Raw genomic sequence first — 17,240 nt, 5'->3', positions numbered from 1 at the left:
TTATAACGTATAATAAGTTCTGACGTTCAAATCCTATGTTTTTCTTTTGAATTTAATCAAGTCTAAAAGGTTTATGTATTTGCAATTTTGCAGGTACTTCTACCTTTTCGGGCTGCAAACTGATATAAGGCGATATTCTGCGTATATCATAAATGGTTCCGAGAAACGTGCAATCTGCTGGGAATCGATAATAAGCTGGTAATTTATATCAACGAAGCAGAACTCATCGACTACACCTTGCGGAAAGACCATCCTTTATATCAATTTGTGGTCGTGGCTTACCAATTATAAAGCTCGGGCCGCACTTTGGAAACGTCGAGTCAGTCTATGTTGAAGATAGAAGCTATACTGAGAAGAACAAGCCTGCACTCAATAGGTGTACGATAAGGAAAAGGCTCCATATATCGTTTACGATGCACGGCAAGCTTGAGGGCACATCCACCAATCCTTGCACCGTAGCTATGGATTAATTCCTTGCACTTTGAACATAGGAGCACCAGACTCAGCTGTTTCTCAAGGAAAGGGCGCTAGTAGCTGTCATGAAGAAGATTAGATTGCAATATCGTCGTTTTTCAAAATCAACTTTGGTCCTTTAACGTGGCAAATAGGCTTAAATGGGTCATCCACTTACAAACCTAAACTCCAAACTTGATTTATTGTCCTCAGTGTTGAAATAAATTCGGATATCTCTCAACCAGTAAATAGCTTTTAAAGTAACAAATCTGATTGATGATGAATCGGAACTAAGGACAGCTAATCTGCTCGAAACCAGTTCTGCCTTCCTTGGCTACAACTTGTTTGCTTTCGCAGTCCCGATGTCATTCCGATCAGGCCCTGATATAAGGCTTTAGAAGATTTCCAGCCCCTTGGTTAGCTGGACTAAGAATCCCAATCCTCGTTTTTCTTTCTGTTCGTGATTCAAAGAGTATCAGGGGGTATACACCATAATTTGGACCCGATCAGTGTTTATTGAGGCAATCTGACATTTGTCATGGGTTTCCCTACTAGAAAGGCCGCTGGTAAAATATATAGTGTCGTTCAAACTGGATATGCGGTTCAAATATGTAAGGGTGCCATGGAAATCGTTCAGAGAGAATCAGACCAACAAATGATTCATATCCAGAGCTTTTACTTGCATGACCGGGTTGGGTCCTTTGTTACACACTACCAAAAGCCCCGAAGAGGCCACCCAAGGTTCGCGCATCACGCAGAGCTGTTGACTGCATGAGTAATGTATGTAGACAAGAGGTAAGACAACATTGCACACTTCGATTGCATAAGTGTGGATACGTTGAATTTCACCTTATACTACTGTTACCACCTTTGAATGATTTTGTTAGTGATTATAACAGTAATCTATAAGTTTTAAAGGAAAATGAGATTATCAAATGCGTGATAAGGACAGCCCCGATATTGAAGGGCTGGGCAACAGCTTCTTCACCGATATTTTCAAGCACTATTGTCCTTTCAAAACTAATATTGCTCTGGAATTGGATGGATCTGTCGTCCCAAGTTTTTAAGTTGTCACCAAATTGATAATATTTCAATAATATTATCAACTTTATCATGCGGTATATAAAATCATATAAAAGCAAAGCAAAGCAACGGTCGGAACACCAATCATATATGCAAATTTAAACGCACAAATCCAAAGAAAGGGATTCGGCCCTGGGCACCAAAGTTACCACCATGTACCGAGTATTAATTGTGTACGCGTCGCTTGAGACAGACAAAAACAAGAACGTCAATCCCGACCAACTCGGAGTCGTTCCCGCTAATTAAATTCCACCCACTAAGTCTATGAGTGTCTATTTGTTCTCCATCAGAGTCAGCGGTCACACTTGCGCTTTGGATTGCAATCGGGCGTGTAAGTCATGGTAAAAACCCCGAGTAAGTGATGTTACCACGGAGAATTACTGAACTAAGAAAAACTCAAACATATGAATCAAAGGGTTGCGTTGGATCGTCGCACACTGGTCGCTCAAGGCCTTCAGAAAGCACGACTATGAATCTTAAGTTTCGCAGTCCGTGTATTTCCTGTAACAAATGTGGACGCGGAATCAAGTTTGTGATTACTTTGCGGAGATGTAGCCTGTAAGGAGATAAAGGAAACTGTTGCTATTATTGTAATTTCGGAGTGATGTACGATAATCCTAAGGATATTTTGCCCCTTCATGCCACCGAGGTTGCTGTCTTAACAGGTACTACACCCAAAAAGAGGATCGCGGACTTGATTTACGTAGTATGCTACACAGTTGGTTAATATCCATAGACAGCAGTAATGCTCCAAGCGGAGCTACTTTTAAATAATCTGCGTAATGGCAAAATTGAAGTCATTCAAATCAAGGACAGTTAAGCTTCGAATTTGAAACAGGGGTCAGTCACGTCATGTGTCTGTGTTACACAGCCCCATCTAGGTTGCGTAGCTGCTGACTACTTGACATTGTGTTGAAAACATGAAGGGTGCATGCGACAAAAGAAATTATATAAAATAAGGAACTCTTGGCATTCATCTTGTCTAACTCTCTCTTTAAACCATCTCATTCTCAACAAGTTCTAGACGAACCAATTTCAACAAATACCAAATCTTGGTCTTTTATTTCCCATTAAAATTCCACCACTCAACCATGCTTTCCCTCAAAACCCTCCTGTTTGTTTCGGTCGCCTGCTTAGCGCAGCTAGCAGCGGCTGGTCCTCTGGACGTCAGGGATTCACCAAAACTGATTTGTGTCGCCGACGGTAGCAAAGGTGGCGACAGAACACAGCAAAGCGATCTCTGCACTGTAAGTTGTGGCAAACCATCCCCGGTGCCCTTTATAAGGTTGCGCAGTCGTGGTTCCGCAGGATATGTCCAGATGCTGATTCCAAACCTTCAACCGGGGTTTGTAGGAGTGCAGCCCAAACTGCAGGCGAGTTGCGCCACAGCCAGAATGCTGCCCTGGAACTCACCTCTAAGATTATGGGCTTTCGATGTAGAAATGCCCCCGACAGTAGTTGGAACTTGGACTAGCAATAGGTTATAGGGAGTGGCTGGTACACATTAAATAAAAAATATTGTCAATATTCCCGCCTTTTACTTGTCGGAGTTCGTGCAACCTTTTCAGCTGGGCTGGGTCTATGCCATAAAGTCCCATTGTCTATAGCATCTGGAGGTTTTGTGCTACTCAGATCCAGGTAACGCTGTAAGAAGTGACATGTGAGCCATCGCTGGATTAAACGTTCCCACACATAAGGTTGATATCAACTGTGAGACTATTCTGTGATTTATAAGATGGTCTTTCCCCCTGAGCCGACCGATCGTCATAGCGTTCGCCCTTACCTTTGTGCGATATACTGATTGGGAACCAGAGAGGGTATACGAAGGGGAGCCTGTGACTTGTTATAATTGAGAATAGAGCCCTTTCGTGAAGAAAAAAAAGCAAGTGAACCAGAGCCGGACGTTGCAATATCGCCACACAGGCTCTGAAACTAGAGACTGACTGGTCGTCGTCGCAAGAAACTTTCCTAATGGAGTAAGCTTTTGCGTAATTATGAAAGGATTACAACCATAAAATCGTTTTGCTACGCTTGTGTGTGGACACTGGAAAATCCACTGAAAGGGAATCAACCATCCAGGATACGTGGCTCAACAGCTCCTGGTTTCCCTTAACATATGAACATATATCGAAGTTTTATACCACTAGATTGCTCGTTCCCAGATAAACTCGAAATCAGAGTTTTCCCAGGCGTTCTATATCGGGAACGGCTACCATTTCGACTTGCATGATATGCGGATGTAGCCGGCCGTGGTGGACCTTAACAACATTTCATCTGATACTTGTGTCAGGATACTGGTATGTCGGCACAAACAGCCTTTGACATTAAGCGGCAAACAAATGCGGAGCATACAAATACAACCTAGGGATATAGACTCATTCATTATTTTAAATTTTCTACTTTCGTGAGCCAAGACCATCGACCAAATATCAAACCGCTATGCTTCGCCATCCAATGGGCGGCAATATCCTTTCTGTTTCCCTGCAAAGCAGAACGACAGGAATGGAATCGTCACCAAACTCGTCATAGCATAGGTAATGTCACTCCCAAATGATTATGATTCTGCATGCAGGAGGTTGGCGATAGGATCGCAATCGGCTTTGCGAATTCATTTGGCATTTTACGCGGCTTCTCGCCCATGGCTCGTTGGCCAAACTTGACCCTTTGAGGTTCGTGGGCGTGGCAAGTCAGCTCCCACAGCGCCCAAAAAAGCCTAATGGAAAAGGAGATGAAGATTTTCAACACAGACTTGCGAACCGGCCGAAAGACAAAGTAAAATAGATCTGAAGTAAGAATGTGAGGTCTTGAATATGTGATTATGACAAACCAAAAACGACGACTTGAAAGAAATTGATGGAACACCCTTATAACGTCCACATTTTTATATTCCCAATCACGCTTTTTTGCAGCCTGTTGTTGATTTGACTATTTTCAGTTTAGGTATTTACGCAACTATACTTCAGGTATCATTGGATATTGCAAGACATACATACAGTTTTGTACGATTTGTCCCGATTTTGCGATATTTCAGTTGTAGTGCTGATTGGCGCCTGAAAAGTTTACGCGACGGAAGCCCCATTTCAGCCCAACCCTCCTCCCTGCTCTTAGCAATGTTCAAACCGTCTGAAACAAACAATCACACGCCAAAGTTGTCATGAACAACTACAAGGCGCACATTTGAGTCATGTTGGGTAACATCCGGCAGTTCGATATAAGGCGCGCAGCCATCATTGCCGAGTCTTTGAGTCAGAGGGGCCGGTCGGTGTAGTAGTTGGGGTGTCCTTGGTTTCTGAACGTTGGCTTCAAAGTCGTGGACAGCCCCAATTTTGATGGCTTTGCACCAACATAGATCATATTTGATCCAACGCGATTACATTTATCGTCGGTGGCGTCACCTCGACGTAATATCCTATTACGCAACCGTTGGTTATAATATCAGCCGAGAAAAGCAAACAAACACGTGTGGAAGAACAGCCGCCTAGCCCTGACGTTTTGTGGAGACGTTCAATGCCCAAGGAAGAAATAGAACTCAAAGTAACCAAAAAAAAGGATGGGGCAGTTTTTGTTTACTTTAGACCTAATTAGTCCTTCCACCTTGGTGCCGTATGGAGCCCGTTGTACATCATAAAACCTTAAAAGGCTCTGGAAGATATCGGTAGAGCTTTCGGAAATATTTGTAGATCTTATTTTGGCACCTTGACTAAAGAGTTGTGGCCCATTGGCTGGAAATTTCCCTGACAATTACACCTCAGAGATGCAGCAGAGTGAACAAGGTAGGATACACGGTGTGGACAATACCATTTGCCTTGGCAATCTCTTCGGGTTTTGATGGCTTAGCATACGCCGAATGACCGAATGATCGGCTTCAGTAATCTTTTTACCGTGCGAGCAGCATCAAAGGCCAGGCAAAACCTCGCAGGTTTCTAGCACAACAACCAAGGAGTTCAAAGTTTGAGAAAAAGAAAAGGTTACATGAGAGCCTCATTGACAAGGGAAGCCTCTTCTAATCTAAACGTCACCGCATATTACTGCAGTTGCATTTGCGTGTGACCTAGTTCCTGTCACCAAGTACCATTAAAGCAGGGAAACATCTAGATTCTTTGCGGGTTTGGTTCTTTCTTTTTATGGCTGGTTAATTAAAGACGTTGAGGATTCTCTACGCAGAGCCAGCCAATTACTTGGGTCTTGGCAAAGGTAGTTGAAGAGGGCATATATAAAATGGAAATAACGAGGGCATTAATATATCTGGTATAGGAAAAAGGGATTGGAATTCGGTGGTTGGGTCGATGTTAAACCAGCGGCCAGCCCCTTAATTTCGGATTACATTATTCCAGGTCAGCAACTAATAGTTCAAGAAGCTTGATTTTGCATATGTGCAGATGTATTCGTCGATCGTATTTTGAGATTCCAGCTCCTGTGCTGGTGATGTGTTAAACTTTTCTGGAAAATTCTTCAACCTAATAATTAATCGCGGGATTTTCTTGCCAGCCTGACCAGGGACGAAGTTTGTTGCAGCGTAGATCCCTCGGCAAATAAAATGTTTTGCCCTCAATAATGAATGTTTAACCCCGGATCATTTTTTTAGGTGGAATGGGTTGTCAGTGAAAGGCCTAAGAACGGAGTTCGGCGTCGGCGAATGAGCTTGGAGTGCGAGTTCCTTTTCGGTGATAAATGAGGAAATGCTCTTCACTTCGGAAAGCTTGGGAAACCAGGATCACGTGTATGTAGTTTTCACTGCGTAATTTTCTGAACCTTTTCTCCTTTTTGGGGCCCACTTTAGCCGCGTGGGAAAAAATGCCTCCTTTTTTCAATGAGGGTAGCCTTGGTAAATTTCATACACTCGCAGCTTTTCACGTGAGTGCCCCCTTTGAAAGACCTTTGCATGAAGCTGCTTGAGTCGCTATTGGCTGTGGAAAGATCCCCTTTGTGCCTTTGTGGGATATAGTGATGAGCGGTATGCAATTTTAAAATTAAGTTGTGCATGAAGAAGAGCAAAAATCCATCGACAATCAATAGGGGCAGGAGACTTGGCATGTATTTTTGTAGCAAAGGGTATGCCTGCAACATTAAAAACAACCCCAGAGTTGGATATTCATTCGGCATCACGTTGTACTTCTATAAAATGAAAACAATTCCAGCGTCAATAACTCCCCAAAATATTTCAACACATCCTCATCAGAGTCATCACCTCAAGTCCACTCATTACTACCAGCTTCTACAGCATCTCTAATATCTTAATTCCCCGGCTCAGCCCTAAACCAACTTCTTCACACTCTTTGTTCACAAAACAAAATAACATCAGCCAAAATGCAGTTCAAGACCTTCGCCGCCACTTTCTTCATCGCCTTCGCCGCTGCCCTTCCCACCGAAGAGGCCTCTACCGTCGTCGTCACTACCGACGCCGCCGCCACAAACGCCCCCACCACCAACGCTCCCACCACTGAAGTCAAGATCTACGTGTCCAAGAAGACTTGGCAGGCTGCTGGCCACTGCGAGTTCAAGTACAGCAAGCTCGAGAACTGCAATGCCGCGTGCTACGCCGAGGCCACCACTGGCAAGGGCGCCCAGTGCCCTGACTTTCAGTACCTCAAGGGCAGGAAGACTGGAGGCTGCCTCCCCTTCCGCGACACCTGCGAATGCTCCTGCGTTTACTAAAAGGGCTAGTCGCATCCTATCAAGCTCCGGGCTACATAAGCACAGTTGGAGGAGCCAGTTTTTGGGTTCGGGGTTTTAAAAGTAAAAGTATGAAAAGGATCTAGAGACATGGGTTGATGGTTCACGGGTCTGCACCAGTTTGAGAAATATGGGTGCAAGATACTTGGTGATGGCTCTCCCGAGCCCTGTTGAGACTAGAATGAAATCTCTTTTGTCAGAAAAAAATAGATTCTTGATCTCATCTCAGTGAACCCATTCGAAATGAAAACAAGTTTTGCTTGCAGTCACTGGTCTTCCATGTATTACCTTTTTTGATACCACCCATAAACTCTCAATATCTACCAACTAAGCCCAGGGATGAGGAAGTCGAAACCTTTCCGGCGAGTAGCATACCCGAGCCTTGTGCTCGACAACAGTGCCGACATCGACGGAACCATCAGCCTTGGAAAGTAACAGCAGTGTAGCATCCGACTTCGCTGCACGAAATGCCGGTGCCCATTTTCAATGTTACGCCTGCAATTGCATGGAGCAAGGATTCCGATCTGACCAACGAGATCGAGATCATGGGCCTGCTCCTTGATCGCAGCACCAACATCAACACAGGGGTACCAGGTGATTCGACACACCCTGGATTCAGTAAGGCAGTTGACAACAACAACGACAGTGTTGCGCTTTTCTGCGCGTAATCAAGGAGTGGGGAAGCCCGGCCAGGATATACCCGGTACCAGGAAAGCCATGGACTATGGTGTTGGAGAGATGCGCCAGCTGTGTAGGGGTTGGCCTCTTCCAACCCTCTCAAATTCGAGCACGAGGGGCAGAATGTCAAAATCCAGACTTTGAGCCGTATGTTGTCTGGGACAGCCAAAATTCCGGGTCCACCATTCCCGAATGCGGTAGAAATAGTTCTGTCCGAGCGGCTCGGGGACGCTAGCCACTTTCTCGCCTATCCAGCGTATATGCATGTCCTCCGATCTATTTGCTGTTCAATGCTTATGCGACATTGAGCACCTCTCAAAAATCCTCGGATCCATGGATCCTACTGGGAAAGTTTGAGCTCGTGGGCCCTGAGCAAAGCTTGGAGGGATTGGGGTCTGTCATCGACGTACGAGTGAAAGACGACCAACGAGCTAAATCAGCTGCTTTGCTCTTATGCATTGGTGAAAGAAGCCAGATGCTTATGGTCAGGCGCATAATACAGCACCCGCACATGCCACACTGCTGTCAATCCCTTTGCCAAAACAACAACCTCCTACCTGACGTCGACTCCCAGAGCGGACATGGACGCGAAGCTCTATCCCCACTGACCCAGACTCTTGGTGCTTGCTGAACAGTGGACGGGGCATCTTCAAGGGCTGTTGGCGTTTGCCTGACAGGCTTTGCGATCAGCGCGACGCAACCTGGATTCCCAGACACTACAAACACCTGGATGAAGTCGAATGTGCGCTGGCGGCCAAACCACCAGACAGGGCTTCGTCGAGTTTCTCACCAAGAAGTGCAATGGTGGACAGGATATAAAGCACGTACACGGCAGACCATCAGGAAGCCGGGTTTAATTTTGGCATGGGTGGGCTGCTCTTTAGAGAGCAGGATAGCTCCCACATGTGTCAGGAGCTAAGGACTTTCCGGGAAGAGCACCCAAGGTGGCGCGAAACGAAAGCACTCGACCAATCGCAAGATTCCACGGAGGACTTGTAAGAGCTGATTTGGAAGTCTGGGGCAAAATGGGTTGGGCTGCGGGGACAGAACATGGCTGTGGCGTACAACTTTGGTTAGTACCAGACAACCTTTTTACTACGTTCTTTAAAGTACAATTGTGAGCTTAGCTGGATGGGGGAAAATGTGATGATGAAAATTCAACTCACCTGTTCAATATCAAAGTCTTTTTGTGCTATCAACAAAGCTTGAGCTTCCATATGGTTTATATGTAGAAATGCTCTTCAGACTCAACTGATTCCTGGCACCTTCCATGAGAGTCTGTAGACACAGGTCAACAATCTCGTGACGGCACTTCATCGGGCTCAGAAACGCCTCAAACGGCCTCCGGCTATATCATTTAGGGCAAGTCTGCCTTTTAGCCACGATTTAAAAATGTCCTATGATGTCTGTTTGAAACCAAGGCTGCTCAAGTCTCCCCCAACATCACCGACGACATGATGCCGAGTCTCATAATTATTATTTTTTGGATGAGATCCAAGTGTCCAGGCTCTCTTCCAACAAATGAACGTGGATATGTATTATATATTATACCCGGTCTGGCCAGATCATACCCCCAACCGGTCCCTGGAAGTTTGACACAAAGGAAAGGAACTAAACGAAAGAGCACATGCCACAGGCTGGCGGCGTCGTTTATACATCAAGTTTCCATTACACATAACCAAGCACATGATTCTCCACACCCTTTTTCTCTCCCTGCCCCTTTCCCTTGCTTTACCATTAAACATGTTTTTTTTTCATCACAACACAGAAAAAAGGAAATCACGAAGGCTGTCCATAAACCCACGCGCTAGTGCTATCATGCTGGCCAGCACCGAGATCACCCTCATCGGCGCTGATGGCCATGGGCGTCATCCAGGGCATCTCAGCACCGGAAACACCACCGCCGTACACGCCCAGACCCTGCCCGAACGGCTGGAAGTCGCTCAGGTTGCCGTACTGCAGGCCCAGGTCACCACTCTCGTGGCCCTGCGGGACAAAGTAGTCGGAGAAGCAGGGGTCCGCGGCAAAGGATCCGGCGGCCATCATGCCACCGGCCGCCGCTGCTGCTCCCGCCATGGTGACGGCCGTGGGGGTGGCACCGGGCAGCATCATGTTGTCTATGCCGGGAGAGTAGCCCGAGAACTGCTGTGGCGGGGACACGGACGACCTGGTCATGTCGCCCGGCTTGACGAAAACGTAGCCGGGGCTTGAGCCATCGTCTGAAGTCAGCGCCGGCGTGATGCCACCTTCCATGTAACTTTCGTCGTCGACAAACCCAGAGTCGCGCTGGGCGGCCGCCAGACGTTGTCGCAGGGAGGATTGCTTGCGCAGCTGTGTGGTTGGCTGTGGTTGTTGCTGCTGCTGCGGTTGTTGTTGTTGTGGTTGTGGAGCGGCCGAAGCAGCCGTCGAACTCCTAGCCGACTGGCGGTACCTATTCCGGTAGTCCTTCCTCCTGCCCTCTTCATTGCACTGCTCAAACAAATCAATCAGGTGGTTGGTCAGGATGTGGTCGAGAGTGTCGAGGCCCCTGTCGCCTAGCCCAATGGCGGATAGCGACCCACGCAGGACCGGCAGGCTATCGCGGTACTTTGCGTGTAGCTCGTGGTGCTCAATGACAGCCACGTAGTCGTATGGCTGCACCTCAGTATCTGGGAACAACAGCTCCCAGATCTTGAGCCATTGGACCTCGATCGAGTCTGATACACGACCCTTTTTGGATCGCAGTTTTTCGGCCGTTGCAGGATAAATACCATCCTCAGGGTCGACGCGTGCTTGATAATTGCTGCTGAGGTTACTGCCAGTGCTACTCCGGTCACCGCCGCCGCTGCTGTGGAGGAGCTCGGCGTCGGCTGTGGTGCTGGCATCGACGATCTCGCAGAGCACATTGTCGCGGAACAACAGGTGCTCGCGGAGATTTGCGGCGGTCGAGAACTGGGTCTGACATCGTGGGCAGCGGTGCTGGGGTAAGTTGTTGGGGCGTTTGTGGCAGTCCTGGATGTGGCGGCTAGATTTGGTACGGGCAAAAGTCAGCCAGGTTATTCAACGTCATAAACCGAATTTGAGGCGATAAGCATACCGTAGCTCGGCTGTGTCGGTGAACACAGTCAGCGCACACAGTCGATGGTCCCGGACGTTGAACCGCAGCGGGTTCTTCTTCCTAAACGGACAGCTCATCCGGACTGGCGATTCCAGCTTGGCGCGCTTGGCAGGCCCGGGCTCCCGCTGCTTGGAACCCCCGCCACCGCCTCCCTCTTCGGTACCGTCTTCCCCACCATCCTCGTCGGCGCCCTCGCGCGACTTGCGCTTGCTCCTACCCGTCGATCGCCGGCTCCCCCTGCTCCCGTTTGACGCACTGGAGACAGTCCTCGAGGGCTGGTCCGAGTCGTTCTGCTGCTGGGACTTCTTGACTGCCCACTCTAGGTCGCTGAAAAAGTTGTGGACGACGTTCCGGCAGGTTGGGTCATCCTCGATTTCGTGCGTTCCAAGCCCGAGGGCTACGTCCAGCGCGTAATTGAGGACCCGGCCAGCGGCATCCTCGGCCGGCATGGTGGTATCGGATGAGGCCTCGTCAACGTCGATTCCTTCGTCTTCGTCCTCCGAGTCCAACGACGAAAGTGGGCTCGATGGCTCCGGGGCCGACGACTCGAGGATATTGAGCGCGTCTGTGTTGACGGCCGGTGCGCTTTGCCGTTGCTGATGCTGCTCCAGCTGCTCCGATGGCGGGGCAGGCGGCGGCATGGCCTCCCTATCCCTTAGAAGCTGCTGCTGTCGGTGGATCGAAGGCCAGGCGGCACTGCCCTCGTCGACCGAGTTACCCCGGGTGTGGGGGCCACTCATCTGCGAGCGGTAGCCCGAGTCCCACGACTGCCGGTGCTTCCTCCGCTTCGGCCTGTGGGGGATGGTGATCTCACCAAAGCCAGACTGTTGCTGCTGGGGTGGCAGTGGTGGCAGCGGCTTCATGATAGACTGGTGCTTGGACATGATGGACTGATGCTTCGTCGAGAAGGCTGGCTCGCCTATAGAGGTGGGCGTGGTGGGGACCTCTAGCGATGCGATAGACATACCACGAGCGCGCATCTTTGGCGTGGTCCAGCCGTGCTGCTCGTGCGACGAGATGGTAAAAGTTGGGCTGAGAGTCGCGGTCGGCGGCGGGCTGATGCTCATGATGGATGGCGGGGCGATGGACAAAGCCGAGGAAGCTATGCTGCTGGCGTCGGACTCGGAGGACCGGTGACGACGGCGCCAGACGACAGATGGCGGAGGCGACATGCTGCTTCTGCGCTTGCCGTCCCAGTCGCCGCCGGCTGCGACGGCGTCGATCTTGCGGGCCACAAACGCCTCCATGATGGACTTGTGATTTGACTCTAGGCCGTCGAGCATCGTAGCCCTGTCGGGCCCGGAGGCCCGGGGATTCTCCATCAAAGCCGATGCGGGGATACTACGCCTGGTTTAGTGATCGATTTGTTTTGTTTATTTGTCGGTCGTTGTGAGACAAAGGCTCAATGCAGACAGCCACAGGGGCTAATGCAGGCACGAGTCGCTACAGTGTAATAATGAGCGGATTGTTGAATGATAGATGAGATAAATGAAAGTATCGAAATCACGTGGAAAGGGATGAAAGAAGAAAGAAACAAAAAGTTCGAAAAAAAGGAAGAGAGGTTGAGAGCGGAGCGCAATGTAAGAAACGATAAATGAAAGAAATAAGAAAAAAAAAGAAGAAGAAGGGGGGTGGAGCGGTTGTTGTTTACTAAATTATTGTGGAAATATACTTTGCTTCCCACATGATGATTCCACGTGGAATGCAATGCAGAAAATGTATACCGTAGTTTTTGTCGGCAGTCAGGAACAGACAGCAAAGATCTGGCGATAAGTTGGAGAATCAAATCAAACAGCATTGACGTGATAATTGAGAGGGTCCATCGACCAGCTGAGGGATCCCTTCCTCCCTCCCGCTCAAGCAGGGGTCGTCAGCCGTTCGGATCCTCCGCGTTTACCTGTTGTGGGCTAGTTCAGCCCTGGTTGCAGCATCATGGAAAAGTCCAGGAAAGAAGTTTATCGTTATGCCATTGGACGGAGCTGGGGGGGCCCGGGCAATAAAATAAAACGAATGTGGGGCCACATGGACCGAAACGGGGCAGGCATGTTTAAGGGCACCCTTGCTCTCGTCTCTATTTGGCCTTGCCAGCTTCCATGCCAGAGCTTTTTTTCCAGACGCTGAGAGCCCAAGAAAGAGAAGAGGGTAGGTAATTAGGAAGTGACTGGTTCTGACAATAGGCACAGCCCCCAAGCCCTGGTCCTTGTGTCGCCCCACTTGTAGTCAAAGCATTCAAGTACTATGTAAAGTGCATTTACTGCGCAAAAGTTTGGACTAAAAAAACCAGGAACCAAGAAGCTTCTTAGTACAGTGCTTTACTCAAAAGAACAAAGTGGCCTCCGGGGATGATACCCGACAATCTGGTATCGACTAAATCACAATTGATGCGGCTCGTCAAATCTTTGCAAACTCATCTGCAGCTGAGCCAATAAATGTTTCAGAGCAGCCTGAACCTTACGCCATACTATACTGTACAGGTGCATGCTGTCAAACTACTTTGCATTTCAAGGGTTTCAGGGGAGCTTGGGCTCAACCAAAACTTTACCATGTACAATGTTGAACTCACTTTGGGTTGGTTGCATCGCAGGCAGTCAGATAATAGCCGTGATGGATTTATGGCGATTAACAGCAACCGGCGCGGCAAGCAAGATAGCGGCTACTCAGAAACGGTCAGGCTGCGCAGCAATCGACCACCCACCACTTGCCTAGCAATAAAACAAAACTAGGACTAGGAAAAAATCCCCGTTCTGATCGAGTCACGTCAGGAACGGATCTTGTGTATTTTCTTTTAGCCGCCGCACTAAATGTAGCCGAAAAATCGTCATCAGCTTTTTCTTATGATCATCGCAGATATGCCTCTACAAGCCTTTTGCTAGCGGAGGCTGTTTTATTTTTTGAGGGAAAAAGGAAGAAAGAAAGAAAACAAGGAAGCTTATACTGGAACCTCGTCGGCATACCCGCCCTGCCAAAAACCAACAACCTGACCTTCCCTTTCGCCCCCACATCCACGCCCCTCAACACCCACCGCCCTAAAATCCACCCCTTGCCACGCCGTGCTCCAAGTTGGATACGACACACAGCCGACGGTCCGGGTCGCCCAGGATCGGCGGGTAACCCGTTACCCGCAGCAAATATGACGCGAATCTCGCGTAAGTTCTCCTCAACCCGTCGCGGCGTTATGGCCTCGGGAACCGCCAGCCGATACCAGCTGCGAAGAGATTGGACGACCTATCCCTCGCGCGTGTAAGTGTATACCAGCGCAATTCCGCATTCAGCTTTGCGCGCTATCGTCCTGTTCAAGCGACAGGATGCGGCTGTGGAGTTTGATAGGCTGCCGACTGAGTTGTTGGTCCCTATTTGCCGGCTGTCGTGAGGCGGTTGGTGGAGTGTCAATTCACCCGCCAGCTTGGGGGAAAGAAGCCGAGTTGTGGATACATGCCACCCGTCTCTGCATGTTCACCTTTCCTAGGATTGATGATATTACATGGCTCTCGCACACATTCGGGGCGTCCGGTCAATTTTCGCGCTCTATTTCACTATTAATCCTAGTCCGCGTTCTATAGACGATGCAACACAAGTAATGCCACCCGGTCTCCTATGACTGAGGAGAACCTCACGTAGTATGGTCCCAGCAAACTGCGCACCCCCACGCAACCAAACGGCCGCGGCGTGCCCGTCGCTCTCACCTACATTTCTCTCCAAGTCATCATCGGCTGCCCAATAGTCCCGCTAACTTGCGCCCAGAATGCTGCCCCCTTTCAAATCAGGATTATATTCAACCCATTTTTTCCTCGTCCCAGAGAGTGGGCAGCGGCGTCTTCCAGCCTATGACGCTCATCCCATGCCTTGACGGCGTTGCCGATCTCCACCCGGTCCGCCAAGACCTGCGGAAAGCAGATGAACAAGACAGCATACTAACCCGCAGGGTTGGACACGCTCACCGTGAGCAGTGACATGTCTGCTTGGGTGTATAGTTGGTACTGCGCGAGTTATATGTTGCATACGACCATAACCCGCTGGAATATACGGGGTTTCGTCCGCTCTCTCATATTCGACCCAGTGACGACGAATTTTGTGTTGAATGTCAAAGACGTCCATCGAACGAAACAGAAAAGAAAAGAAAATTCTAGGTAAAGCTATGAATAAACAAAGAAGTCGCCAATATGGACTTTACAAATTGCTCCGTCTTCCACAAAGATGGATTTATTTCTCTCGTTTCGACCAATAAACTATTCATGTCGAGTCGATATTCGCCAACCGCCACACTAAAAAGATCCGGGAATTAAATGACTTCACCTGACCTAATCAGAACGGAAGGGATATTCGCTTATAAACTTCTTTTTACATCGATTTCAAGTACAGAAACGCATTTTCAAGTAGTGAAAGGCGATGAAGTTGGTTAATTATCGGATCAAATAATGATCTGTGTAGATTTGCAGATTCAACGTTAACCATGTATGCGCTCCGGCTACCAGCATACCAGTCGGTCAGGATAACAAAGAAGACAAACTAGTGGTGAGTTGGCTAGCAGCGGACAGTAAATATCTGTAACGTCACGGAGGAGATGTACATATTTTTCACTAAATACCACCTACCATTTCTCTACTGTTCACCAGCGGGACCACTTGTGTCCGAATTGTCTTTTTATTATCCATGCCGACCGTACTTCCCGAAACAAGTTGTCAAAATCCGGCTGTTACCGAGCACCTTTTTACCTGAATCAAAGGTGGTGATTTTTGACTCAGTTTACGTTGTATCATTGGCTGGCTCTCTCCCAAACATAAAGAAACTAACTTCGCTCTTTTAGAGATTTTTGAGTTGTTGCTGGGTGTACCCTCCGACGCAGCTTATAAATTAAATCAAAAATAATAAATGCACGTGTAGTTGCCTTTAATAGTTCCATGCGACAAGCAGAAGGTTCTCAACGTTCTTTTTATTTTAGAAGCTTTTCCGCGGATCACATGATATTTTGTACTAATATAACACCGCTGTGCAGCCTGCTCAGCGTCTCCGAAGAAAAGTTAAAAATAAAAGCAAAAAGAAAAAAAAAACACAAGACTCGAAAAGCTATTAATTGATACTTACTTACTCAATAAGCTCTAAAAAGAAAACACAATGATTGCGCATAAATAGAAAAATATAAGTAAATAAAACGGTGTAAAGGACACATACAACCATTCTTACCCATTATCTCGATCCTACCAGTCCCATGCATTTTTAATCACATTTATTACATTAAATAGTTTTTTCCTCATTAAAGCCGTCCCTTTTTGTGTCATCTTTCCCAAGATTTAAACATGCGCATGTTTGCAATTTTCAATCTTGCAGTTTTGGCCAGTGCAGGTCAAACTAAACAGTGTTACAACTGTTTTATGGACGGAGATTGGGTGACCACAGACTTACTTGACCGATGGGGCCGAGAATGGTATTGGCGAGTTGATATTCGCGATCCTTCGAAAATCGAAGAATGCAAAGGCTTCGTATGCCCGGATAAAAACGGACGGCCGGAAAAATATGCCGAGGATAGGGACGAATATGGAAGAATATGGTCTCTTTATCTGAACGCTTTAGATTGGGCTCAGGATTATGGTGACTACGGAACACAAACAGTCTACATTTACAAAGTTGAAGTCACCGGCATTTGCATCCCTGATTGGATTCCCCAAAAGCCCAAAAAGAAATGTGGCGGGAAGGCGGCTGTTTACCAAGCACCTTTCTCAAGAATCAAGCACGCAATAACCATTAACAATGAGCGGGGTGGCGAGCCGACGTGGCAGAAACTTAAATCCTTTGACCGTGCTGTGCCAAAAGAGATGTCTTGGCATGCCAAGTTCCTCCTGGAGGAGCAGTCCGCGGCGCTGCGACAGTCAACCGGCATGGTAGACAATCATAGAGCTGAAGCGAAGATGGGGAAATAGGGATGAGGAGAAGATACAGGCAAGCCGCTTCAGTCAGAAGTCACGGTACCGGATAGATACATCGTGGGTTACAACCCCCAACGGCTTACGTCAATGTCTAGAATTAATTTACTTTAGCGGTGTTATAAATCTCCCCAGACTCCCATCCATGCGTTATCCCTTCTAAGTTCTAAAGCCCATCGTTGAAAGACGCTCACATTACCACGTCAACGTTGCCGGTACAGCGGGCACAAAGGCAGCTGTTTCCAGGGCTCTTTTTCTCTAGAGTACTGGGATGGACGCACAATAAGCCAAGTTACAAGATGCTAGCTGACTGAAAGTGTTATATCTCAAACGAAACT

The 17,240-nt window shown here is 48.0% G+C and overlaps 4 protein-coding genes across 4 annotated transcripts; 2 read left to right on the top strand and 2 right to left on the bottom strand.

Moving 5' to 3' along the window:
* The first annotated feature begins 2,612 nt into the window (after positions 1-2,612).
* On the top strand, positions 2,613-3,027 carry PgNI_11220 (uncharacterized protein). The gene is made up of 2 exons (XM_031131191.1): positions 2,613-2,783; positions 2,890-3,027. Exons 1-2 carry the CDS (start codon positions 2,628-2,630, stop codon positions 2,953-2,955), a joined length of 222 nt encoding a protein of 73 aa, XP_030977014.1. The 5' UTR covers positions 2,613-2,627; the 3' UTR covers positions 2,956-3,027.
* A 3,816-nt stretch (positions 3,028-6,843) lies between these two features.
* Positions 6,844-7,191, top strand: PgNI_11219 (uncharacterized protein; the record flags this gene model as incomplete). Its single annotated transcript, XM_031131190.1, has 1 exon — positions 6,844-7,191. One exon carries the CDS (start codon positions 6,844-6,846, stop codon positions 7,189-7,191), a length of 348 nt encoding a protein of 115 aa, XP_030976829.1.
* Positions 7,192-8,718: 1,527 nt separating this feature from the next.
* Positions 8,719-9,226, bottom strand: PgNI_11217 (uncharacterized protein). The gene is made up of 2 exons (XM_031131189.1): positions 9,054-9,226; positions 8,719-8,941 (listed from the first exon to the last, which is right to left on the bottom strand). The coding sequence occupies exons 1-2, from the start codon at positions 9,102-9,104 to the stop codon at positions 8,768-8,770; spliced, it is 225 nt and encodes a 74-aa protein (XP_030976817.1). The 5' UTR covers positions 9,105-9,226; the 3' UTR covers positions 8,719-8,767.
* Positions 9,227-9,666: 440 nt separating this feature from the next.
* PgNI_11216 (uncharacterized protein) lies at positions 9,667-12,610 on the bottom strand (the record flags this gene model as incomplete). The annotated part of the gene is made up of 2 exons (XM_031131188.1): positions 10,964-12,610; positions 9,667-10,891 (listed from the first exon to the last, which is right to left on the bottom strand). The coding sequence occupies exons 1-2, from the start codon at positions 12,304-12,306 to the stop codon at positions 9,667-9,669; spliced, it is 2,568 nt and encodes an 855-aa protein (XP_030976816.1). The 5' UTR covers positions 12,307-12,610.
* Positions 12,611-17,240: the final 4,630 nt, after the last annotated feature.

This window comes from Pyricularia grisea, chromosome VI, assembly GCF_004355905.1.
Source record: "Pyricularia grisea strain NI907 chromosome VI, whole genome shotgun sequence".
Classification (NCBI taxonomy): domain Eukaryota; kingdom Fungi; phylum Ascomycota; class Sordariomycetes; order Magnaporthales; family Pyriculariaceae; genus Pyricularia; species Pyricularia grisea.
The sequence above is the reverse complement of the archived record's forward strand: the minus strand, read 5'-3'. Positions and strand labels throughout refer to the sequence as shown.